Source organism: Ictidomys tridecemlineatus, chromosome 7 (genome assembly GCF_052094955.1).
Source record: "Ictidomys tridecemlineatus isolate mIctTri1 chromosome 7, mIctTri1.hap1, whole genome shotgun sequence".
Taxonomy (NCBI): domain Eukaryota; kingdom Metazoa; phylum Chordata; class Mammalia; order Rodentia; family Sciuridae; genus Ictidomys; species Ictidomys tridecemlineatus.
Genome location: NC_135483.1, coordinates 64,619,241 through 64,646,051, shown reverse-complemented (window position 1 = coordinate 64,646,051; position 26,811 = coordinate 64,619,241). Strand labels below are relative to the sequence as shown.

Genomic DNA, 26,811 nt, shown 5'->3' with positions numbered 1-26,811 from the left:
AACTGAAAAATAAATATTAAAAAATTATCTTTAAAAAAAATACAGTGATGAGATAGCATTATTCCTTACTCAAACATGGGCTGTGAAGAATAGAGTATGGAAAGGGCGGGAGGGGGGGAGGGGACGACGGAGGACAGAAACTTTACAATGAAGGAAGCTGGCAAACATTACCTCAAAGAGGCTCAAGGTAGTATCAATGGCCAGACAATGTTGGTAGTTGTCTCTTTAATACATGATAAAAATGGGTTATGTGGTCTTTCTCTCTAAAGCTTATAACCCATCTAAGTTTAAGATTAACACAAGCCAAATACCAAAGGAGGAGCATTCTTTTAAGTATTTGACCATACATCTCATCAAAAACAAGTGCAAGAAACCATTAAAACGAAGACAAAATCAAGGAGATGTGACAACTGAAAGTGATAAGGTATCCTTGATTGGATGCTGGACCAGAAAAAGATATTAGGTAAAACAGAAAAAAATCTAAAAATACGCATTTTAGTTACTGATAAGGAATCAATATTGGTATGATATTATGAATAAGGAGAGCTTTGGCTGGGGTTGTAGCTCAGTGGTAGAGTGCTAGCCCAGCATGTATGAGACACGGATTCAATCCTCAGCACCACATAAAAATAAAGGTTTTATGTGTCCAACAACTAAAAAAATAGAAAAAATTAAAGAATATGGGGAGTTTAAATCTTTCCAACTTTTCTGTAAAACTGTTCTAAAAAATAAAGCCTATTTTTAAAACAAAAATATTTTAAAATATTAATTTTAATATGAAACGGCAGAAGAAAAAACTTGGGATTTCTTTGGGACACACATTCTACTTCAAAGATTACTAAAACTCAAAATTGATTTCCAAACTTACTTTCAAAGGAACAAACACTAAGCATGCATGAAATTCTGTGTTTGCTCCTCAAGAAAGGGGGGGGAACCTTACATTTCAAAATAACATTTTAATAATCTAAAAAAACTTATATGCTCTATGAAGGGACAAGTGGGGGTGATAGGAACGGGTGGGGAACCAATCAATGCTGTAAACTCTTCTATCTTCCTTGCATCATTTTTCATTAGTCAATGTTATACAGGTAACTAAAATCACAGGATGCATATATTTGGTGCACTATTTGTAAGCTGCCACTACTATGCACATGTGACAAAATAATTATTACACCATGTGAGTAAACAACACATATCAAGATTATGCATTATAAGAAAGCATACATAATGTTGAATAGGTCACTAAACATCTGACTGGAAGAGTATTTAGTTTCTAGACTAGAACTAGAAATCCACTATCATAAAGCAATAATAAGAATTGAGGTCCTAACTATGAATACCTGGCCTCAATTCCTAAGTATGCTAATGAAATGTAAATTTTCCCTTCAGGGAGATAAGCAGTAAAAAAATTTCTGATTATGCTGCATTGTGGGCTCACATGGGGTATTTCTTTGTGCCCTAGTCAAAGTCAGCAGTGTTGTTTGATTACAGCTGGTTTTGATAATACAAATCTAAATTCTTTAATTCCTCCATCAGAAAAAAATAGAGAATTAGAACAAAAGAGAGAAGACCCATTTATTTTTATGGAGATGAAGGAAAAAGTAGCACCAGCTGTCTAATAACTATAATCTCCTACTCTTGGTCCCAAGAAATAATTTTCTAACAGTGTATTGCTCTAAGGTTTTTTTTTTTGTTGTTGTTTTATTAAGAACATGTAACTAAATAGGAATAGACAAAGATTAGGATGAAATGCTATCTTAGCTTAATTTTCCCACTTAATCTAAACAACCAACTAAAATGAATGACATAATCTATTTGTACTTGAAGGATATATCAATAGAGAAATTCATACTAGAGTAGGCAAAATTGTTTTCTTTTTAAGCAGGCAACACAACACAGATATGAGTGAACAATTTTTATTGAAACCCTCAAAGATTAAAGAGGACCAAATGGTGAGTTTGGGTACCATAACAGAAAATCTCACCTAACTGTACCATCATTCACAGGAATGAACAAACCCAAACACGACAAAATTCAAATTCTCAAGTAATTGCTACAAGTGAATGTAAATGAACTAATCATTTTATCATAACCTTCCTTTAATCATACGAAAAAGGGAATTTACATGGCATAACAAAAGATATGCAAAACTTAATGAAAACACAATTCTCTTAAATCTCTCAAACTTAATTTTAAAGGATGCAGAATGCACTTGATTAAATGACTTAAGCTGATTCTTTTTTTTTTTTTTTATTGCAAACTGTTTTAACATCAGCTTAACCCCCATGCATTGTACTCAAAAAATAACACAGCTTTTGGATTAGAAAGATCACTTAAGTTAAAATGAGGAATTAAGTACTAAAATTTTAAAAAAAGGCTGGGTTTCTTTTGAAAGGAATCTTCAAGTACCAATATGTATAGATAAAGAATACTAATTTTGGTTACATTTTCCCCCTTACTGTTAAGTATACAAACTATAATACCTTTCGAAAGAAAATATCCACATAAGATAACTTTAAAAAGAAACATTCAAACCAGACCTCAGAAAAACATTAAGAGAGAAATTTACTGGGACAATAATGTCTTCATTCATGATTATTCAAACATTTGATTAGGTATTTCCTCTTGTAGAGCCCACATTCTCTTTTTTGGTCCCTACAGTGAAGAAACATTCATTTGGTTGCATTCAAGACAACCTGTATTAATTTCATTTAGAGAAAAAACATCTTGTAATACACTGACCTGGCAGACCAAGAGAAAGAGAAAGTCGGTATGTTGGGGAAAACTTAAATGAGAAAACCACAAAATTACCAATTGATATATTTTTTTTTTCCCAAAGGAATGCTGCACCCATTTCACTTAATATTAGAAATCCACGTTAAAGGCACTGGGATGTACTCCTCACCATGCATAGACTCTAAGCAACACTTGACAATGTCTGAGTCTATTGCAATCAGCCTACATGCTGGATGTTTCCATGACATTTCCTAATAGAAACCTAGTATAAATTAAACAAGTTTGAATCCATTTATAATGTAACTAGTTTTATAAAAATATCCAGAGTTGCTAATAAAGCACCAATAAAAAGAGAACCTCAGGGGGAGGACTCAGATCCTTCCAACAAGGTCACCCTTTTACAGTTTTCTCCAATAGAACCTCCAGAAATGGTAACAATCATCTTTGGCAAGCCTTACCTATACAATATTAGAGACATAGAACATTGCTGTGGTGACTGTACCCAAATGCCAATTTTTATTGTAAATAGTTAAGAGACGTGTTACAAGATTTCATGGCTTAGTCTCAAAAAGGTAAAATAGGTGCAATTTTCCTTTAAGAAAATCTCTATTTTTAAATATACCACTAACATTTTGATGTTCCCTTCAGTAAACATTGATATAACTACACTGGGACTACCCAAGAACTGTGACGTAGCTACAGTTTTCTACAAATACTGTATTTGAGTGAAAAAAAAAAATACAGTATTTGTACGCTTTAAGAAAACACTGTACAAAAAAAATATTATATAAATGAAAGCCTCAAAGAAATATGTCACTAGGCTTTTGAGTTGAAGTGACCAAAGATCATAGTAAATGAAAACATTTCTAAACATGATGTAAACATAAATGGAGTAATGCAAAACATCAAGGTATGCAAATCTACTGTATTGCTATTTTCACCCTTAACATATATTTTGACATAGCTTTCTCCTTTTGGAACAATAATATAAGGGGCAGGACATTATTTTCATAACCTTATGCCATCAAATCAGTTAATACAGATGCTTGACACATTCAATTATACAAAATCAATTTGTTTCAAGATACAAAATTAATGTTGATATGTAATTAATGAAAAAAATAAGATGTTAAAAAGATAACTATAAGAATACCCAGATATATGCTGTATTCCCACTTATATAGATCTGATCAATAAAACATCAACACATTCACTTAGATACTGATTTAATTCATGGATCAAGGCCATATTCTCAAAGTATTTTAAGGATGCCAGGACACTGCAAAAGCTGGAGAAAAGAGTTGAGGAACAATATATGCTTGCTAAACAAGAACTATGTTTATTTAGCTAGTGAATATCTAGAATAATAAATTTTTACTTCATGATAGCAATCAGGCTCGCAAACACCCAGAAATAGGAATTAAGGATTTTAAACGTAGTTATAAAGGTCATAAAAAGTCTGATTAGACTGAGGTACATTTACTCAAAATTTTGAGATTCATTAAGTGGTAGCAAACAAAATAATTCCTCAGACAAATGCACATTTCTCAGTATACATATAATTGAGGGAAGGAGGGGAAAAGAATGTGCATTAACTGGTGAAATCCACCAAGCTGCATATCAATATTCTGTTACACCAAACAGTTTGAAGACAAGGGAAATGTTCTAATATAATTTCAGATTATGTTTCATTTGGCTAAAATAGAGCTTAAGGTTGCTTTGCCATATTAAAAGTTTACTACAATAATTTTTCACATAAACATTTAGACTTGAACTCCAGGACTAAATATGGCATGATTATTTTGCTTTTAATCTGTTGAAATAGCTAAAAATTGACAATTTAAAAACTACAACAAAGAAAAAGTTGAAGCAGTGTGACTCTTACATCATTGAACCACTTCTAATGGTTAACTGTTAGTATTTAACAAATTCAAAGAGTTAATGAATCCTTGCATTCATTCAGTCTTCTGTGCCTTAGCTAGGATGCATAATTACAAAAGACAGCAGATACTGGTAAAAGCTTCAGGACAGAAAGTGCTTGACGAAGTTACAGTTCTCAAGTGTGTTTGGTGTGAGTATAAGGGCAGATGCGCTGATGAAAACCATTACAAGAAGAGTCAATTTTGTGTTAAAGTGTTCAAAGATGTCACCTTAAGCAGAAAAAAAGCTTTAATAACGTCTTCTTTGACTTATTAGGCATTTCCAAAGTCTACATCATTAGTGTTGTAATTTTAATAGGACATCTCCATATGGTTATTGTTTGTTTCTATTTCTCTCCTGAAAGAAAAACAAAAAGAATTACAACAAAATATTTTCATCATTTAAACTACATGCACATATAATATAAGTCATCTCCATACAAAGTTCTTCAAATACTAATTCAAATAATCACAGAAGCATGGTTACCACAAAACATTTTAAATTAGAAAGTCCAAATAGAGACCTATTTCAGGGCAGTTTAAGTACTCTACACAGTTTAAGTACTCTACACAGTCCTACTGTCCCACAGGATTTGTTTAAGAAGAACATAGTATAATAATGTGTTTTGAGTATAATGAATTTTTGATAGTGAGATGTAGCACCTGGAAAGCAATTTAGCTCAGGTAGACTGGAAAAAAGGTAGAACTATATTAAAAGTGCATTACATTAAGATTTCAGTACTAATTTAGAAATAACTTTAATTCCAAAATTTCTTCCGTTCTTATTCTCAGTATATTATAACTTTTCACACGAAGAAGTGTTACATTCCATTGATTGCTGACTTTTGACAATTGAGATATATAACAATTCCTTCTTTAAAAAATACTTAACTGAATAATGTTTTCATGTTCACAATTAATCAAATTTTTTTAATTAATTCTAGACAAATCACCTGGAGGGCTTGTATAAACACTAAGAGTTAGGTCCCACAGGTAGGACAAGGAAACGGTGAATTTGCATTTCTAACAAGTTCACAGGTAAGCCTGGACTGCTGGCCCTTATGAGGATAACAGCACTTTGAAAACCACCAATGTTTTAACAAATTTTAAGATTCTCTCATTTTATTTTTTCTACTCCCATCATATTTTTGCATGAGTAATACACACTCAATAGTAAATTCTACTATCTTTCCAAGTGGCCATGCAAAAAAATCTGTATTTTAAATTCTAAAGATTAAAAAAAAAAAAAAGCTTTAAGTTCTTTGATACTTTTTCATCTGAATATATCACTGCAACTTGAAAAGCAGTATTTCATAGAGAAAGTTAATAAAATGACCTACTACATGGCAACTAAAAATGCAATTATCTCAGAGATTCCTAAATATCAGTGAAATACACTGAAATGAAAGAATAAAACAATACTGGAAACAGAGCTAACTAGAGCAGTCTAACTAGAGCAGCTAACTATTTCAAAAGGATACACAAAAACAAAAACTCAACAATATTAACTGGGAAGCATAACAAAGAGCTGGAGTCTAATTTTACAAAGGCCTAAAATTCTTTTACAAGCCTGATGAAACAGAAAGTTTAGTGTTCAAGTGAAGAAAACAAAAAGGCTTATGAGACATTTTTGAAACATGTCCTATAATCAGCTCATATAAATAAATAATAAATTAAGATAACAGCATACTGCTTATGTACTATCCCATAAAAAGATGAATCAAAACTAGGAAAAAAAGAAAAAAGGGGTCTGAGGTTGTGGCTCAGTGGTAGAGAGCTTGCCTAGGATGTGTGAGGCACCTAGGTTTAAATCTCAGCATCACAGATAAATAAATGATTAAAATAAAGGTCCATCAACATATAAAAAAAGAAAAAAAGTAATTCTACTTAAGGATAAACTGGACAAAGAAGTTTAACATGGGGGACATGAATGATCAGTTTTAACAATGAGACACATGTGCTATTTAAGTGGAAGCTAGAAACGATGTTTCAATTTGAGCTATAATCAAGTATGTACTTTTATAGAATCACTAAAATACATAGATTACATATGCATCTCTCTCTCTCTCTCTCTCTCTCTCTCTCTCTCTCTCTATATATATATATATATATATACATACAATGCATAACCTGAAACTGCACAAGTAAAAGACACAAAGAAAACAAAAAGGACAAAGGTCCTCATTAATTAGAGGTTTAAAAGATCTAGATTAAGAGGAGAAAAGTAAACATTTTTATATATTTATGAACAAAAAAATGTAAACTCATCAATTAAAGTAAAAAATATCAATTTAGAATTTCTCAAAATCCCATTACACACTATCTATAATAAACCCAAAACACAAGGATACAAAAAAAGTTTAAGATTAATACATATATATGGTAACATATACCAAATTAAGACAACCATATCAATATCAGACAAACTGTTCTTAAAAGACAAAAGCCATTTTTAGAAATAAAAGTGATCGCTACATACTGAATAAGAAAGTTTTTGATAAGCAGTTTTTGTCAGAATTATAAGGAGAAGCAAACAAATTCATGATAGGAGAATTTAACACATTTCTCTTAGTAATAGATGAAGCTGACAAGGAAGTAAAAAGTTTAACCCAAAGAATACAGAAAACTGGCACAAATAACTACAGAGTACACATTTTATCCAGGTACACAATGTATCTTACATGCTAGGCCAGAAAACAAATTTCAATAAATGTCAGAGTCAGTTTCATAGTGTACCCATTTTCTGACATAAATTTTAGGAGCAAAAACAACTTAGACACATTTGGAAATTTTGAAACACTTCTAAAAGTCTTTTAAAAAAGTCATAATGGAAATCAGAAAAATTTTATAGCAGTACAACAATAAAAATGTAAGGGTCCTCCAAAAGATACTAGAAATTTACATGTGTAGAATTTTTTTAAAAAAGCTAAAAAGTGATGAGCTCATCATCCACTTCAAGAAAGAAAAAAAATGAAAGAAAATATGATAACAGCAGAATATAATAAAATAGAAAAAAAAATAAAGAGAACAAAAACTTAAAGTTGGTGCTTTGGCAGGTAACTCACAATAGAAAATCTCCAAAACACTGATTTTTTAAAAAATCATAATAGTACAAATATAAAAATACTATTAATGTTAATATGCCAATAAATTTAACAGGATAAGGCAAACTTAACAACTTCAAAAGAGATAGAGCTAGTGACAAGTGCTTGGACTCATGATACATTTTGAAAGCCAAGACAACCATCACTTACTGATGGATTAGATAAGGGGTAATAAACAATAGTATCAAGAATGAGTCCAGGATTTTTAGACTAAACATCTCTAAAAGACAAAATGGTACATATTTTCTTAAAAAAAGAAAAAAAAAGGAGATTGGGGCAGGCAAAAAATAGGAATTATATTAATGTTTATGAGATAATAAATGAAAATGTCAAATATATAATTAGATGTGTCTTGAGATAACAATGGTTTAGAATGGGAATACAAATTTGGAAGTCATCAGGACACAGTAAACATCCATCAAGAGAATTAGTTCTCCAGAAGTTTATGGTCCATTTCTTTCTAATAAACAAATCCTACAAATCCTACCAAGAAGTAGGAACGTAGCTTAAACTATTAATATTAAATATTCTAATAATTCTAATATAGTCCATGTACCTAGAACTATCAGTTACAAATCACTAGAAATACAAAAACTAGAAATGATGAGCTATCAGTGATATTATCAACTTCAAATGTAACTAAAAAGGCATTCTAGGATACAAACTATCAAGTGATTCACAGAATTCAATTTTTCTTATATTCTCAGAATATGTATTTGTTAATTATTTTAATGTTTTAATTAGTTACACATGACAGTTGAATGGACTTTGATACATCATATATAATGAACTATAATTTCTGATTCTTCTGGTTGTATATAATGTAAAATCACACCAGTCGTATAGTTATATATGTACATAGGGTACTAATATCTAATTACAGAATTCAATTTTTTCTTTAAATAATAAAAATGATTAACAGAAGAATTCTTCCCTTCCAACTCTCCCCACCCCAACCTTTTTTCCATTAATAGCACACTATACCTCAACAACTCATACTGTGAGATTTTAGAACTATTAAGTCTGAAGAAAAAACTGGGTAGTACAGGGTTTCTTCTCCAACCCAATACACTGGAGGATCAACAAAGATCCTAGGATCAAGACCAGAAAATGGCCCATGGAATTGAACCCAAGAAGTTGTTGTCAACTCATAATTTTCTGACAGATAGTCCCTATGCTTCAAACCAGGAAAGAACCAGAAAATAAAGATTTTCTTCAATGTCCTAAGAGGGAACACCAGCTCGTCTTTAAATAACTTTTCTTCTAATCATCTGAAGGTTTATCATTATTAGCAATACTTCAGTAACTAGACCAGAGGCCACAAATGAGTCACAAGGGAAAAGTAACCATGTATCTAAGAAGCCATGGCATCTAGAAAAATAAAAATGAAGGTAAGCACTGAGAACATAGTACAATAGAATTACTGAAAGAACAGTGAACACGTGCAAAAACAGTAAAAGAAGCAAACATTTGAAATCCAAATGCAATAAACACAAAAATACATTTGTATCTTAGAAAACTAGTTTTCAAATTGAAAAACTTAGTAGATAAATTAAAGGGGCAAATGAAAAGAGTGACAATTAGACAACAAACTAATTCTTTGATAATTCGATTTTCCTAGTTTTAAGTATAGTTCCTAGTAGACTTGCTTCCAGAAACAGAATACAAAAGGGGGAATCAGAACATTTCTAATGCAGAAACCCACTAGACATCCATCACCTTAAACAAGTAATCAATGTTAATACTACCAGTAATGAGCACATCATTTCTGTGGGATTCTTCCTCAAATCCATAATGTCATCTAATCATGAGAAAACACCAAGCAAACAAAGTTTTCTGGAAATCTGAAATCCACCTGTTTAGTAATCTTTTTTTTTTGGGGGGGGAGGGTTGCTGGGGATTTACCCCACTGCTCTGTAGTCTTGAAAGATATAAGAAACAAAGAAAGTCAGAAAACTGTTAACAGATTGGAGACAACTGAGGAAACATGGCAACTCAATGAAATATGCAGGTGTCCAGGCCATATCTATCAGGAAAATGAGGAATTGGGGAAAAGTCTGTAATTTCTTTAACAGTATTAACCACTGTTAATTTCTTTGTTCATTTCTAGGATTACTGTTTGATTTTTTTTTTTTAAATCTCTATCTCCTGGTATAGCTCGTTCTTTGCCATTTGAATTTGCCTATTTAATTCGTTTTCAAACTATACTTTCATTGTTTGGACTTGCTGTCTAACGTCTTCTCTAAGATTCCATTCCATCTGAGTTAGGTATGCCTTGAGTTCTTTCTCTGACCATTTTTCTGAAGCCTCTAGGTTCTCCTGTGAATTTAAGTTGTCCTGCATTGTTTGTAATCCTTTTTTCCCTTGTTTTTTCATGGTGCTCTCGTTGCTTTACAAATGTTTGACTGTTGTCTTTCTGTTTTCTTTTTTAAATTTGTTTTGGTTTTTATAGTTCCAATATTTCTCCTTTGTGTTGGGAGACAATGTTTAGAGATGTTGGATTTAATTGTGATTTAAGGTAAGTTCATTAGTTTCATTAGAGGCCTACAGAATTTGATGGCATGTATAGAATTGAGGTTTGAACTTAGGATTTTATATTGAGGTCAGGCGCTTTGATGGTATGGAGGTTAAAAATAAGAAAAGAAGAACTTAAATTATCATTATTTGCAGATGATGATATTATATCTAACAAACCCAAAAGAGTCTACAAAGAAACTACTAGAGTTAATAAATGAATTCAGCAAAGTGGCAGGATATAAAATCAACACACATAAATCAAAGGCATTCCTGTATATCATCGACAAATCTTCTGAAATGGAAATGAGGACAACCACCCCATTCACAATATCCTCAAAAAAAAATAAAATACTTGGGAATCAACCTAACAAAAGAGGTGAAAGATTTATACAATGAAAACTACAGAACCCTAAAGAGAGAAATAGAAGAAGACCTTAGAAGATGGAAAAATATACCCTGTTCATGGATAGGAAGAACTAACATCATCAAAATGGCAATATTACCCAAAGTTCTCTATAGGTTCAATGCAATGCCAATCAAAATCCCAAGGGCATTTCTTGTAGAAATAGACAAAGCAATTATGAAATTCATATGGAAAAACAAAAAACCCAGAATAGCAAAAGCAATTCTAAGCAGGAAGTGTGAGACAGGCAGTATAGCGATACCAGATTTTGAACTATACTATAGAGCAATAGTAACAAAAACAGCATGGTACTGGTACCAAAACAGGCGGGTGGACCAATGGTACAGAATAGAGGACACAGAGACCAATCCACAAAATTACAACTATCTTATATTTGATAAAGGGGCTAAAAGCATGCAATGGAGAAAGGATAACATCTTCAACAAATGGTGCTGGGAAAACTGGAAATCCATATGCAACAAAATGAAATTGAATCCCTTTCTCTCGCCATGCACAAAAGTTAACTCAAAATGGATCAAGGAGCTTGATATCAAATCAGAGACTCTGCATCTGATAGAAGAAAAAATTGGCTCCGATCTACATATTGTTGGGTCGGGCTCCAAATTCCTTAATAGGACACCCATAACACAAGAGTTAATAACTAGAACCAACAAATGGGACTTACTCAAACTAAAAAGTTTTTTCTCAGCAAGAGAAACAATAAGAGAGGTAAATAGCAAGCCTACATCATGGGAACAAATTTTTACTCCTCACACTTCAGATAGAGCCCTAATATCCAGAGTATACAAAGAACTCAAAAAATTAAACAATAAGATAATAACCCAATCAACAAGTGGGCCAAAGACCTGAACAGACACTTCACAGAGGAGGACATACAGTCAATCAACAAGTACATGAAAAAATGCTCACCATCTCTAGCAGTCAGAAAAATGCAAATCAAAACCACCCTAAGATACCATCTCACTTCAGTAAGATTGTCAGCCATTTTGAAGTCAAACAACAAGTGCTGGCGAGGATGTAGGGAAAAGGGTACTCTTATACATTGCTGGTAGGACTGCAAATTGGTGCAGCCAATTTGGAAAGCTGTATGGAGATTCCTTGGAAAGCTGGGAATGGAACCACCATTTGACCCAGCTATTCCCCTTCTTGGACTATTCCCTGTAGACCTTAAAAGAGCATACTACAGGGATACTGCCACATCAATGTTCACAGCAGCACAATTCACAATAGCTAGACTGTGGAACCAAACCAGATGCCCTTCAATAGATGAATGGATTAAAAAATGTGGCATTTATACACAATGGAGTATTAGGCAGCACTAAAAAATGACAAAATCATAGAATTTGCAGGGAAATGGATGACATTAGAGCAGATTATGCTCTATTAATCCCTAAAAAACAAATGCCAAATGTCTTCTTTGATATAAAGAGAGCAACTAAGAACAGAGCAGGAAGGAAGAGCAGGAGGAAAAGACTAACATTAAACAGAGACATGAAGGTGGGAGGGAAAGGGAGAGAAAAGGTAAATTGCATGGAAATGGAAGGAGACCCTCATTGTTACACAAAATTACATATAAGTGGTTGTGAGGGGAATGGGGGAAAAAACAAGGAGAGAAATGAACTGTAGTAGACGGGGTACAGAGAGAAGATGGGAGGGGAGGGGAGGGGGAATAGTAGAGGATAGGAAAGGTAGCAGAATACAGCAGTCACTAATATGGCATCATGTAAAAATGTGGATGTGTAACCGATGTGATTCTGCAATCTGTATTTGGAGTAAAAATGGGAGTTCATAACCCACTTGAATCTAATGTATGAAATATGATATGTCAAGAGCTTTGTAATGTTTTGAACAACCAATTAAAAAAAATTTCTTTGTTCAAATAAATACTCCATGATTATATGCATGTTAATATTAAGGAAAAGAGAATAAGTATATATAGAAACCTCCTATATTACCTTTGCAACATGCTGTAAGTCTTAATATTTCAAAATAAAATTTAAAAATGATCACTAAAGAAATGCACAATTTGCATGCAACTCTCAAACACCATTGCAGAAATATGAAAAAAAAACAAATATTTTATAGGGTATTGCTATTTTAATGGCTGCCCTTGCACAGGAAATCAAAATTATTGTTTGAGGGTGAAAGTATCTCTTAAATTCCACACCCAAATTAAACCTAATGTCTGTGTCAGGCTATGTTTTTCAATTAAATAAAGGAAAAAGCGAGTGTGTATATTTCAAGAAAACCATTTACAGATGAAACAGCATTTAAATTAAAACATCTAACAGATTCAATTCTTCAGGAAAATTAATAACTTAGAATGAATCTGCATAGGAGGCTGACAGGACTGGAAAAATTCATGCCAAAGAATACAATCAGGGCAGTAAGTAATGGATAAAAATCCCAGCTGCTCAAAAGCCCCACATTGTGTTCAGAGCCTTTTAAAGTACTTTAATGCTGAGATAAGTTTCGGACTTGCTCTATCCCAAAAACATGACAACTCCTTTTGCATTAAGAAAGCAAAAGACAAAGAGTACAAAGGAAACAAACCAATTCTGCACTTGAAATTCACAACCATGTAGTCATCGGGGGAAAGAACAATGTTTATGATTTGGGGCTAGAGGTCATTTTCAGAAATCAACTTTTCAAATGTTTTACATTTACATTTACATTGTAATAAAGCTCTACATTATTACTGTCCATTACTACTGCAGAGTTGGACTAATAAAACAAACATTTACGGTGACAACCAACTCAGTGGAAATTAATGAAAAAATAATAGTCATGATCATTACTGGAAAATTTAAAAGGTTCCAGTGCCCATATTTGTATTTATAAAATAAAGAATATTTTCAGGTTTGAGAAAAGAATTGATACAGAATGCTAACAAATTATTCATTTGTGCCAACCAAAGATCAAATAAATTAAAAGTATATTACAAAAAAGGAAGAATTAAGAAGTTCAAATAGAAAAAAAATGGTGATGAACATTAAATGTTATTTTAGGTGGTTCAATGAACACAGCTATAAGTGTTAGGAATAAATTCATGTTTTATAATTTAGTTTAGTAAAGTAATACAACTCATCACAATCATTTTTATTATGTCTTATTTTGAGAGTTTTTACTTAATTGCATGAAGAAAAAAATATATATATATATATGAAAAGACAACCTACAGATTTCATGATTGTTAGGTAGAAAACTCTAAGGATTTTCTACTAGAATAAATGAATTCAGCAAATCACTGGATACAAGGACATTTAAAAAATAGTTAAATAGGGGATTCTGTATAATTATAATTATGTGGTGTACCTGAATTACCAGCACATAATTAAGAAAATAAAAACTGAAGCTGGATATGGTGGCACACATTTAAAAAATACAAAATACTTAGCAATAAATTTAACAAAAGACACTGAAAATTACAAAATTCTCTAACCTGAACTATTCATTTATCTCCCCAAGCTGACTAAGTTTACAAAATAAAGATTATTTATCTCTGGTGGCTACTTTTAACCTGAAATACTTATCCACTGAATGAATGAGGTAATAGAGTTAAAGAAAGAACATGCAGGACCCAAATATATTGTGATACAGGTTAACCTGAATACAAGATGTGTTCTAGTAGTTTTTTTTTTTAAAAAATTAATTTTAAAAAGGAAAAAAAAATAAAAAGACCAAGTAACTGAGGGTCTTAAAACCAAGCAAAGGAATCCATTTGCAATTCTATTTTTAGATGTCAGATTTTGGTCTCTTTACCACAAAATGAAAATTAAATATTCTAGACTATCTTTTACAAGTAGAATTGTTCATTAGTAGCATTTTAAATATATCCTAGTTCTTTTATTATAGATTCTATAAAGGTTCTTTCAGCCTCAAGGTGTTTCAAAAGCAACAGAAATATTGAATTGGTCAAATGCATAAGATATTAGAGTAGAAACATCTTTCAATAAACCCAAACTTTCCTCCTAGGAGACAGTAAAACCAATTTCCTCTTAGAAATTAGAGAGCAATAAAGCTAGGTATGGTAGCACACAGCTGTAATCCCTGCTACTCCTACAAGTGAGATTTAGACAAGAGATCAAAAGTTCAAAGCCAGCTTGGAAAACTTGGTGATATCCTGTCTAAAAATAAAAATTTTAAAAAGAGTTGGGGGTGAGGCCCAATGTTTTAAGTCCAGGATTAAAACCCCAGTACTAAAGTGGTACTGACATGGTGGGCAAGGGGTTTTGGCAGTTTCTGACATGGCTCCCAATGGTTCCTGCCTCCTCTTATTCATAGGTTGTAGAATCAATCCCTACTCCTAAATGTGAGCTGGACACAATAAATGATTTGCTGCTAACCAACACAACTGGCAGAGGTAATAGGATTATCACCTCTATGAAATGGTTATAAAAGACTGTGCCTTCTATTCTCTAGCTATGCCACCTCACTCTATTGCCCTACTCACCGATCCTTTGCTTGCTCATGAAATGAGAATTAAGCCCAGCTAAGATTGACTGCAACCTCATAGAGACCCTCAAGCTGAGAATCCAATTAGGCTGTGGCCCAATTCCTAACACACAAGAAACTGTAAAGTATTTTTACACTTTTTAGATAGCTTATACAACAGGTCACAAAAGAACAAGCATTATCCATACTGTAGCAAAGCCTTTTGATATATGATATTAGCATAAATTCAGAACTGTCAGGGAAAGGAACTAGGGCATCCTACCCTAACATTATCAATATTTATTATAGGATCAGGGTGAAATATACACAGATGAAATCTTTACATTTAAAAAAATAAACAAACTACTCCAAGGAACAGGTGGAGTTTATTTTTCTTTAGGCACATTTATTCTAAATTAAGAAACTGCATGTTTTCAATAAACAAATAATTCAACAAATTACTTCTTAAAACTTTAAATATTTCTTTCCCACATAAAGGTAAAGATAGCTATTCCTTATTTCTTATGTCATCGTGCATTTGCTAACAACTGAAATTCTGCTCAATTTAGTAACTATATTTCCTAAATGATCTCTCCAAGGTCTACAACTAACCTGATAAACTACAGGTAGTTCACTTACTAAAAATCTATAAAATTCTCTTACCAGCATTGGAACACAACAAAACCACTATTAACATGTTGTCTGAAGAAAACATAAAAAAACAAGTCAATATAATAAAATGTTCATTGAAGCACCTCCTTCCAACTTTGGCTCATAAATATTTACCAAGTTTAGAACAGAGTATTACTGTAATAAAATCATCTTGATTACTAAAAACACCAATATTTTTAACCCAGAGAATTATACACTTAAATAAGTAATATGTTAGACTTAATCTACTGAACTTGTTTCTGTTAATCATCATAATCAACTTATTCTGCAGAGAGAGAACTAGAGCCATTAGAAAAGTTTACCAAAGGGTAATCAAACAGACTTCAACCCATGTCATTAAAAATAATGTAGAACTATTTGGAAAATGCTTACTGTTGTTATAGGTCTAATTATGGTCAAAGTAATTTCTTATACGTTAATACAAATTTGTACTTTGAGATAGACCTAACATCTCATCTCAGGATCGGCTATTTCAAGCATTAAAAAAAAAAAATTATATTATGCACTAAAATTTAGCCTTTGGAAGTACACAACAACATAATATTAGCATATGTGACTATAATACATATAAGTGTCTAGAGTTTAATAGATTTTATTATAACTATGAACTTGGGTGGGACGGACACTAGGGATTTAACCCAGGAGTGCTTAATCACTGAGCTACATCCCCAGACCTTTTCATTTTTTAATTTTGAGACAGGGTCTCACAAAGTAGCTAAGGGCCTCATGAAATTGCTCATGAGTTGACCTCAAATTTGGATTCCACTTGAACCTCTGGGATTACTGGCATGTGCTGCCAGGCCCACTGACCTGCTTATTTTTACTTATGGTAAGGCTCCATCTCTGTCTGGGAGGTTAGGAAAATGCATCTTTTGGAAAATTCACCTCAAAATAATTGGCAACTGAAATCATGTAGAATTAAAAGAGCTATTAAAATTAAAAATCTTGCCTGAAATTGTTTCCTGGTTAACACGGATTTAAAAGAAAAGGATATAAAAATAGGATCTACATGATGCATTTAGCATGACAACAAAAATAAGAATTACCTAAAGAGTCACAAGAAGATTCTAATCCCTACAGATTATGTTTTCTAGACAAATACACTCTGAACCTTACTACTTCTTTATTTTCTTCTTTTATTTCCAATTAAACTGGCTTTATCAGTACACACAAAGAATTCTTCAGAAGCAAATAAATAAATTAGGAATTTTGTCCTCTCCCTAACCCTTTCTAAAATTTAAGTTCCTCTGATGGGCTGCCATAACCTTAAGCATAATACTAATACATAAAATTCTGGATTTATCAATTCCCATTGTATATGATTAATTTATAAAAATGAATGTCATATTCCACTTCTCTTCCAACTTCCATTAGAAGCTATACTATTTTTAGTTAAAATAGCAGCATTTCTGACTTTAAATAATATGCCTATGGCACTAATCTTTGATCATCCTTAAAGAGTTACCTGTAACCTTCAGAAAGATGAGAAAATAAATTCATATATTTACCATTCCTCAAATCTTTCCTTCCCATTATCTCCTAACATTCTGTTCTAACTAGAATTAATATTTTATAATCTAGTGTCTAGTTCTACAAATTGAAAAACCAGCAGACAGCATTTATTATAAACTAAATGAACAAATAACAGTGATTAGATCTATAAAGAAAAATTCTACAATTATATCTAAACTACAAGAAATTCTTCAAAGCATTTGTCATTTAACAGATATCTATTCAAAACCTACTATATGCCAGATAGTTTTCTAGGTGCCAGGGAATCAGCAAAAGCAAAATCAGTCTTGTTCTCCCAGACTTTATAATACAATCAAAGCTTGTCCAAAATTTTTATTCTTTTTAGATTCCTCCCTTTACCCAGGTCAATGGTTCCTAATAAAGGCTTGAAGGAACTTACTGACAATTAGCAGACAGGGTGAGATGCTGAAATGTCCTGGGATGCACTATTAATAATGGACACCTGTCTTAATTCAAAATGCATTATCAGGTCCTCTTCGAGATTTGTTCTTGTGTAACAGCCATTACCACATGTCATCCCGTTTCTTGAATTCCTATTTCACTCTGCTGAAATTTCTCAACTCTTTCACTAAGGCTGAATTATAATGTACACTAAGGCTTTGTTCTTCTAAACTTGAACTTCTTTATTTTACTCCTCCCACCCCATTTGACTGATGTAACTAGACACTCATCCTTACAGATGTAACTTTATACCCAACTCCTCTCCACCCTGAAATAAGATTTTACATTTGAGTACCCTCAGAAGAGAAATTCAGATCATCAATTGTTTTTCCTTTCTTTGTAAACTGTGTCTTTTGCCTAGGAAACTTTTAAGATTTTTCTCTTTATACAGCTCCTTCCTCCCTCGTAACTAATTGGCAATTGTTTCTTCTGCAGTTTAGAATCTCACCAGCATTCCTCATTCTGAAAGAGGGTCTGACATACTAACTTTCATATAGGCAGATAAGACGTCAGGTTGTCTCCTCCACAGGAGGCATGTTGGCTAGAAAAGCTAGTTGGAGGCTTCTACTGCCAAAATAATCAAGAAAAAAAAATAATCAATAAGCAATCCAGCAATGAAAAGAGAAAACAGAATTCCTTATTATCATAAAGGGCCTCAAAAATTTAAAGAAAAATATTAAATTAGAAAAGGAGCTCTAGCAACCACAAATCTAAATGTAAATATTAGAACCATAAGACTTTTATAAAAGCACATGACAAAATCCTCCCAAACTTGGGAAAGGCAAAAAAATTTGAAGACAGATTGGAATCAGTCTTCTAAACTTATTATTATTTCAAACGGTTTTGACTATGCTATGATCAGTATTTTCTGATCATAGACTGGATCCTCTACTAGAGGAAAGAAAGGACTCTGGATCAAATGACAGAATATTATAGTTAAATAATAACCTTATTCTTAGGAAATACATACTATAATTCTGATTTTTTGTTTTTGTTTTTCGTTGTTGTTGTTTTGGAGAAAAAAGCCCTGTACATGGCACTCAGATGGTTGAAAAAGAACAAAGCAAACATGAAAGAATGACAATAACAGGTAAATCTGATTAAAAGATGAGTATTCCATAAATTATTCCCCAGATAAAGTTATTTCCAAATAGAAGAATGAAGAAAAAAATTCACCCATACTATATTGCTGTAGCACCAATGTCTCTGGTTATTTTCCAACAGATGGATATTTGAATTGTTTCCAGTTTTTTGCAATTATTAATTCTGCCATTCTTATAGATATTTTCTGGGGTATCTAGAAAGGTTCTTTACATATGTATTAGAGAAGAGAACAGCTGAATTATAAGGCATGAATATTCAACTTGTTAAAAAATACAAAACTGCTTCACATCTGCAATTGTGTAAGGCCTTGTTTATTTACAATCTTTCCAATACTCAAAATACTGTCACACTTAAATTTTGCAAAATGAGTGGATATAAAATATTTTCTCATTCTAATCATGAATTGGATTTTCCTAATTTCATTTTTACTTCCTGTTGCAGCAACTTCCTAAGTGGACAAGGCTTCTGGCTTTGACTATTCTGAGTTATTAAAATATGTAGGTTGGGATGAGGCAAAATGGCAACAGTGCATTTTCCCCTCGTGAAATAAAATTGTTTTACTGAGTCACTATGGATACCATCAAAAGGGAACAGGTCTTGGTTTAAGCTTCCTGAAGCAAAAATAGATAGCAGTCAGAAAAATATCCTCTGCACTTAAGAGTGAACAGTATTTTTATTAGGAAAATTGGGGGGAAGAAAGTAGACATTGTTTACATTGAACCTACATTGGTCATTGTAACATGAAGGGTATTGATTGTAACATGAAGTGGAGAAAAGTTTGGGGATATGAGAGAAGATTGGTTGGAATTGGTAAGTAGGATATAGTGCTGCCTAAGGGGTTGTAATGAGATTGTTTTCTCTAACTTTCAATAAGACTGAATATTGGTTTACATGCATTAGTCTTGTCTGTTTTCCTCTTTCACTAAATGCGTATCCGTACCTTTTGCACATTTTTTCTACTGAGTTGTCTTTTTTATCTTTATATATTCTTAGTATTAATTTTCAGGCACTTATATTCAAATTTCTTCTGGTACTTTCAAAAAAGATGGATTTTTAAAGCTTCCTTTAAAGCATCTTTTGAGGAATTGTTTTTAACTAATCAAATGTATCAATCATCTCTTTTATAAGTAATGCAATCTGTGTCTTCTTTAAGAATCTGACTTTACCCAAAGTCTAGAAGATATGCATCTGGGAAAATGTGGCCTCTACTTATCACAAGCCTTGAGAAATTAGAATTTAAAACAAAACAGATGAGATCTTATTAAAGAGACACTAATAATAATTTGCAACTACTTTTAGTTGGGGGAAAAATAGAAATTTTAGCAAAACACAACTGATTTGTCCTTTGTGATAGAGCCAAGGAGGACCTAGAATAGACAGGGAGCACAAAAATCACTGGTATGCCAAAAACATTTGAAAGCATTTATGATGGAAACCCCAAATACAAATATAAGCATGTCAAAAAAGAAAATTACAACTCTGCCTAGACAAGAGCTAACAACAAAAGGAAAAAAACTGGGCAAAGACATAATTCATTTGCTCATGAGTTAAAAATCATGGAAAACTGACTCCTAATATAGTAGCTTCAAACATACAGGAAAGTCAATTACTTAGTGTAGCCATTGTACAGATTTTCCTTTTTAACCACAGAGTGATAGTAAAATCAATTTACAGCATGACTATCCCATTCCCACATGTACAGTGGCAGAGGCATATGAAACTGGCACCAAGAACTAAAGAAAAAAAATGTAAAAGTACCTACTTTGATCTTGATGATCCTCCTTCTGATCCAGTAACTAATAGGAAAAGAGCCCAAAGAGTAATGAAGGGTTTTCTGATCCTGACAAAAATGAAAAACTACTAACAAACTTGTGAGTCAAGATCAGTGGGTGCCAGGGGTTAGACATAGGGCAGGGATTTAAGTAAAAAAAAGATAGTACAAATGAGGTTTTCATAGAAGATGGAACTGTTCTGTATCCAAAATGTGATGATGCTTCTATCCATCTACATGTAAAAAACTGAAAGCTGTAGATTCGAAAGAACTTAACTTTATTGAATGATTTAAAAAAAGAAAAAAAAAAAGCTTTAAATCTATGTAAAAAAAAAAAATACTTATGGGAGCTTTATTTATATTCCCCCCAAACTGGAAACAATCCAAAGGTGATAAATCCATAGAATGTAAAACAATGAAGCAAAGCCTCTACTATATTGAATGAAAAAAACTGACCCAAAAACTCTATATCCAGCTAAACTGTTGTTTACATATAATGCCAAAGACCTTGTTGTTGTTGAGGTACTGGGGATAGAACCAAGGGCCACTTTACCACTTAGCTATATCCCCAATCTTTTTACTCATTTTGAGACAAGGTCTCACCTAAATTGCCCATGCTACTCTTGAATTTATAATCCTCCTGTGTCAGCCTTCTATAATTAATAAAAATCAAGTTTAATAAGCTTTGAAATAAAGATGTCAATTATGAGTTAGATGTCATAGAATGGCAGCAATGGAATAATAGAAATATAAAAATTAAAAGTTTAATTCACTATTGTGTATATTTGTGTAATTTATACAATAACATGACTATAATACATGTCATAAAAAATATTTATGGGGCAGGCACAGTTGTACCAGTCTGTAATTCCAGCTACTTGGGAGGTTGAAGCAGGGGATTAGAGGCCAGCCTTGAAAACTTAGTGAGAATTCTGCCTTGTAATAAAATTTTAAAAGGGGTAGGGATCATCTCTGGGATCAATTTTTAGTATGAAAAAATATATACATCCCAGAGACAAGTATCTATTAAAATACTGAAAATAGTAAAACTAGGACTAAATTTTCAGACTGGGTAAAAATGAAAAGTATGAACACATACAAGGCTACCTTAGTGGTAGAAGAAAATAAAGCTAATAAATATTTCTTTATCATGCAAATTTTCTCCTAAATAATCTCATCCTATTTTCATGGAATCAACTGTTTACAAACCAAAACCAAAACAAAAACAAAAACAAAAATAACACATCTCTCTAAATGCTTGTCAAAAAAATTTCTCTACCTATATTTCTCAAATGTGTCTTAAAATAAGTACATCCCAAAATAAAATCTGTATCTGCATCTCACCTTTCACATTCCAGATCATTTCTCCTGATATGCTATTTTGTAATGGCAGTTACAAGATGACAATTTACTTAAACACTAAACTCAAAACCTCACTAGCAACTGGATCCAATTTTCCTCATTTTCCACATTTAACTAGGAGAAAATTATATTCAGCAATCTTAACCTTTGTGGAAACAGTCCCACAAAGCCTTAAATAATAATTTGCATCACTCCAAAAGTTTCTGGCAATTCAGCACAGAAATCACTGCAACTAAAATCGCCAAGGGTTAAAAAAAATCATCTGGGTTTAAAATTTGAAGCAGTCCCTCTGCTGCACACAACCAAGAAATCACAAGACAAATTCACAAAGAACTGAATCACTAACACTTTTACATACAGATAGTTAAAGGAAGTTTCTGTTTTATCTTAGTTTCCATAAGAGATTTTTCCACAGCAGTAAAAACTATTTACTGGAAGAGCAAACTTTAACCCCGCTTCTCTCTAGAAGAAATTTAAATGTACTATCTACAGAAAAATCTCCTAGTTGCCTCCATTCTTTTTCCACCTAAAACTAGGACCCCAATTTTATTCTGTAGTTCAGGACAGAAAACAATCCAAGCCTGCCCGCCAGTATGTTGCAAACATAAACAACAGTATGTCCAATTGAAAGTTTTCCAATGGAAGTTTTCCTGAGTCTCACAGATGAATAACAAAAGAAATCAAATGCTATGGAGTCTAATTCTGAAGCCCACATCCTCCCAAATCTAATCTGCCTCCCAAAGCCAAATTGTCACCATATTTTGTTACAACAGCTTCAACTATACAAACTACAAAAATACTTTGGTGTTGTTTTTTAAAAATCCATTTTCTCAGCCAGGTACAGTGGTGCATATCTGTAATCTCAGCTACTCAGGAGGCTGAGGCAGAAGGATATCAAGTTTGAAGCCAGTCCAAGCAACTTAGAGACCCTACTTCAAAAATGAAAAAGGGCTGAGGATGTAACTCAGTAGTAGAGAATCCCTGAGTTCAATCCCTAGTACTGTGGAGGGAGAAAACAGAGTCATTAAAAGGTACCCATCCATGTACTCCATCCCCAAGAGAAAGACCCACATCAAAATTACTATATTCTTACCCTACGCATGGCTTCCTCCTCTTCTTGACGCTTTTCATAATGTGCAAAGTCATCAAAGATTGAGGTGGTATGCTTGAAAGTAGCAATTATTTTAAGCACTTGCTTAGCCTTTTCTAGGGGTACCTCTTGAGTGTCCCTTGAATTGGTTACTGGTTTGTTGTCATTGTTTTCTAAGCGAATGTGCCGTAACTGATTATTGGGAACATCTTTCACAAAGATCCATTTAACTTCAAATTTGCCCTTCCATTTATCCTGAGACCAGACACCAGCATATGCATTATAGTCCACAACAGACTTCATCTCAGCCACTCCACAAAAATGTCCACTTCCATTCACACTAAAGAGTAAATAGAGTGGGCCTTTCCCATTCAGGGAACGGTAGGCTGCATCCAAACGCTTATTACCATGCTCAGTACTACACCAGATAGAATACTTAATGGAACGATGTATGTCATCCTCAGAGTAGCTTTTAATTATAAACACACGTCCATTCTTCAGGTTCCAATCAAAGTCTTTGGGATTATAGTTGTTTATGGCCTTTAGCTTTTCCAGTACTGGATGCACTTCTATGCTAGAAGGTGAAGCGCTGACAGGTACAACACCTAAACCAAAGTTTTCACTGCCCACTCCATTGTTCTGGCTGAAGCCCGCTCCCCTGTTCCGAGGAGCTACCCAGCGATTTTGCAGCTGCGGTGGCTGAGGCTGCACTTGGTGTGGCTGGGCCTGCGGCTGAGGTCCTTGTTGCTGCTGTGGTTGTGGTGGCTGAGGCTGCTGCTGAGGCAGTTGGCTTTGCACCAATGGTGGCGGTTGAATTAATGGCTGAGGCTGCTGGATTATAGTTTGAGGAGGCAGAACTGGTTGGGTTGGTGGAGCCTTTACCACTGACCCCTTTTCATCCCAAGTTCCAATATTCATGTTGTGTTTTATAGGTGGTGGTGGTACAGCAGAACCCCCAATGCCCACATTGCCCTTGGGTTTAAGTTTCGGTTGAGGTTTGGCAGGCTTCCTAGCAATGGCAGCCCAGGAGGTTGGTTTAGGTGCTGCACTACTAACTGGGGGTACACTATTGGTTGCAATGCTAGTCATACCACTGCTGCTCAAGGCTGTACCTACAGTTTTTGTCACTGCAGCTGTCAGGTCACCACCAATTTTCAGTCCAGTCATGCCTTGCTCAATACTGCTAATGCCAGGCACCTTACTCAAAGTATCATTGCCAAATCCAGCCTGTCCATCAGTAATAGCTCTCCCAAGAGAACTAGGTGGATAGCCATAACTGCTGCTATAAGCAGAACTTTGTGTTGATTGTCCCTGAGATCCACTTGTCCCCCATGTAGAGAAATCAGCATTACCAGGAAAAAAGTTAAATCCATGTTGACCAAGAAATGGAGGGGTATTTCCTAATGCTCCAGGCTGACTAAAAACACCATCTGGTATATAATGATGTTCTCCATTACTCATTTGTCCATAGGTTGTCAGATATGGCATAGGCTGGTCTCCAGCCGTGGACCATGCTGCTTCCCCAAGAGAATATGGAAATCCAATGGATGGAGCATAGTAACTAGGCATATATGGATCTGACATTGGTGGATAGCTGTTACTCTGCAAAACAGAAGACCACAATCAGTAGTGAAATGTCCTCTTTACAGGAGGGAAAAAAGGTATCTAAAAGTTAAAATCAAACAGTTTTAAATAAATGAAAAAGAGATGCACTGGATAAACAAAATGAAAATTTCTAGATAAGCATAATTAAAGTTTCAAATCCAATCTCAGAAAAGTTTACATGAGTACTCATATTTTTAAATATTATAAAATAACTTAGGAGTTTCATAGGAGGATTAAGAGTAGGATTGGGATTATTTTTGTTTGAAGAGTCAGATCTTCTGTCACAATTTTAAAATATTACAATTTCTACAAAAAGCTAATTCATAAAACTTAGCAGACACAAGATTTAACATTTATACTCAGCTATATTTTAAGTTATTGATGTGTTCAAAGAGTTACATATAAGGATTCAATAAACCTGGAAACTATTTTAAATAGAATTACAATTTATCATTGACAGAATCCAGTTCAGCCATTAAATTTTGTACTTAAGAAAAAATAATATGAGAAATGATCACATTCTGAAAAAAAAAGATTCAGGATTATGCCTATGGCATGATCCAACTTTGTTTCGTTTTGTCATGTTCATTTTGGAAAGAAATGAAATCCTTATCTTGGCTTCTTTAGGGTGAGGCAATGGATACCTTTCTTTTTTAATGCTCTGTGTTTTCCACACTTTACAGAATGAAAATACAAATTTTTTGGTCAGAACTTCAGAGTAAGTTCACATAATTGTTTCCAAAACTATTTCAAGTAAATAAATCAACCTCTCTTTTGAATATTAAGTAATCATGCATTTACTAATTTGCCAAAAATCAAGACACCAAATTTTATTAATAAAAAAAAACCACAAATATAAGCTCATGTGAAAATTAAAATAGCTTAAGGATTTCCCTTGAAAATGGGTTATGTCAAAAAAAATAAATAAAATGTCTGATTAATTTTTTAATCTGCTTTAAGTTTTATTATTTTAAAGCCTTGGACAGAGCTTTAGAATTTGTGTAATTATGAAAGGTTTGAAAAAATTAGCTAATATTCAGAGCAATTGATGTTTCCTCACAAGGGTCAATATCATTAAGTCTGATGATTCACTTAATTTATATAAACACTATAAAGTCCCTGGGATAAAGTTCTTAAATTCATCCTCCTTTTTCTCTTTTACATTCTTGGGCTATTATGTGGCTTCTTTTCCACTAAAGCAAATATTAAAAAGAGCTCAGGTATAGAGGTATAGCTCATTGGTACAACACTTGACTAGTGTATGCACAAAGCCCTAATATAAGTAATTACTACTATCAATAGTAATGCATGAGAATAATATCATAGCTACTACTTGGAACTATTAAGTTATTTTTTTAAAGGCTTATGCTATGATTTAGATATGAGGTGTAGCTCAAAATTTCGTATATGATAATACTAGAACATTCAGAATTGAAATGATTGGTCTATGATGGCCTTAACCTAATCAGTGTGTTAATCTCCTAATAGGAATTAACTGGATGATAACTGTAGGCTAGGTAAGGCAAGAAGAGATAAGTCACTGGGAGCATGCCTTTGAGGTATAAATTTATCTCTGGTGAGGACTGCTCTCTGCTTTCTAATTGTCATGTTCTGAGCTGATTTTCTCCATCATGCCCTTCTGACTGATCCTCTGCCTCACTTCCGGCCCAGAGCAAGTGAGTACTTCTGAAACCATAAGCACCAAGTAAACTTTTCCTACTCTATACTGTTTGTCATATCTTTTGGTCATAACAGTGAAAAAGCTGACTAAAACAGCTTATCATTAAAAACTGAGATATTTTATTATTACTACTTTTGGATTTTTGTTTGTTAGCTTGTTTAGTGCTTGGGATTGAATCCAGGGCCACCCTCTCACTGAGTTACATTCCCAGTCGCTATTATATTACTAATAAGTTACTATGACACACCTCACAACTGTTCCAATTATCCACTGTCTATGAGAATGCTAATACGCTATCTTTTGAAATGATTCTCTGTTATAACTGAATTTTAACTTTAGATCTAAACGTATTCTATTTAAATTAATAATACTGATAAGGACTGGAGATGTAGCTCAGTGGTAGAGCACTTGTCTAGAA

The 26,811-nt window shown here is 33.2% G+C and overlaps 1 protein-coding gene across 7 annotated transcripts in view; it reads right to left on the bottom strand.

The window, feature by feature from the left end:
- Positions 1-1,900: 1,900 nt before the first annotated feature.
- Ythdf3 (YTH N6-methyladenosine RNA binding protein F3) overlaps positions 1,901-26,811 on the bottom strand; it is a 38,803-nt gene continuing 13,892 nt past the window's right edge. For all 7 annotated transcript variants that reach the window (XM_040293984.2, XM_040293982.2, XM_078017084.1 and 4 more), the window contains 2 exons: positions 23,111-24,709; positions 1,901-5,013 (listed from right to left, as the gene is read on the bottom strand). In XM_040293984.2, the coding sequence (XP_040149918.2) occupies positions 4,990-5,013; positions 23,111-24,691 (1,605 nt within the window). In that variant the 5' untranslated portion in view covers positions 24,692-24,709 and the 3' untranslated portion in view covers positions 1,901-4,989. The remainder of the gene's footprint in view (positions 5,014-23,110; positions 24,710-26,811) is intronic.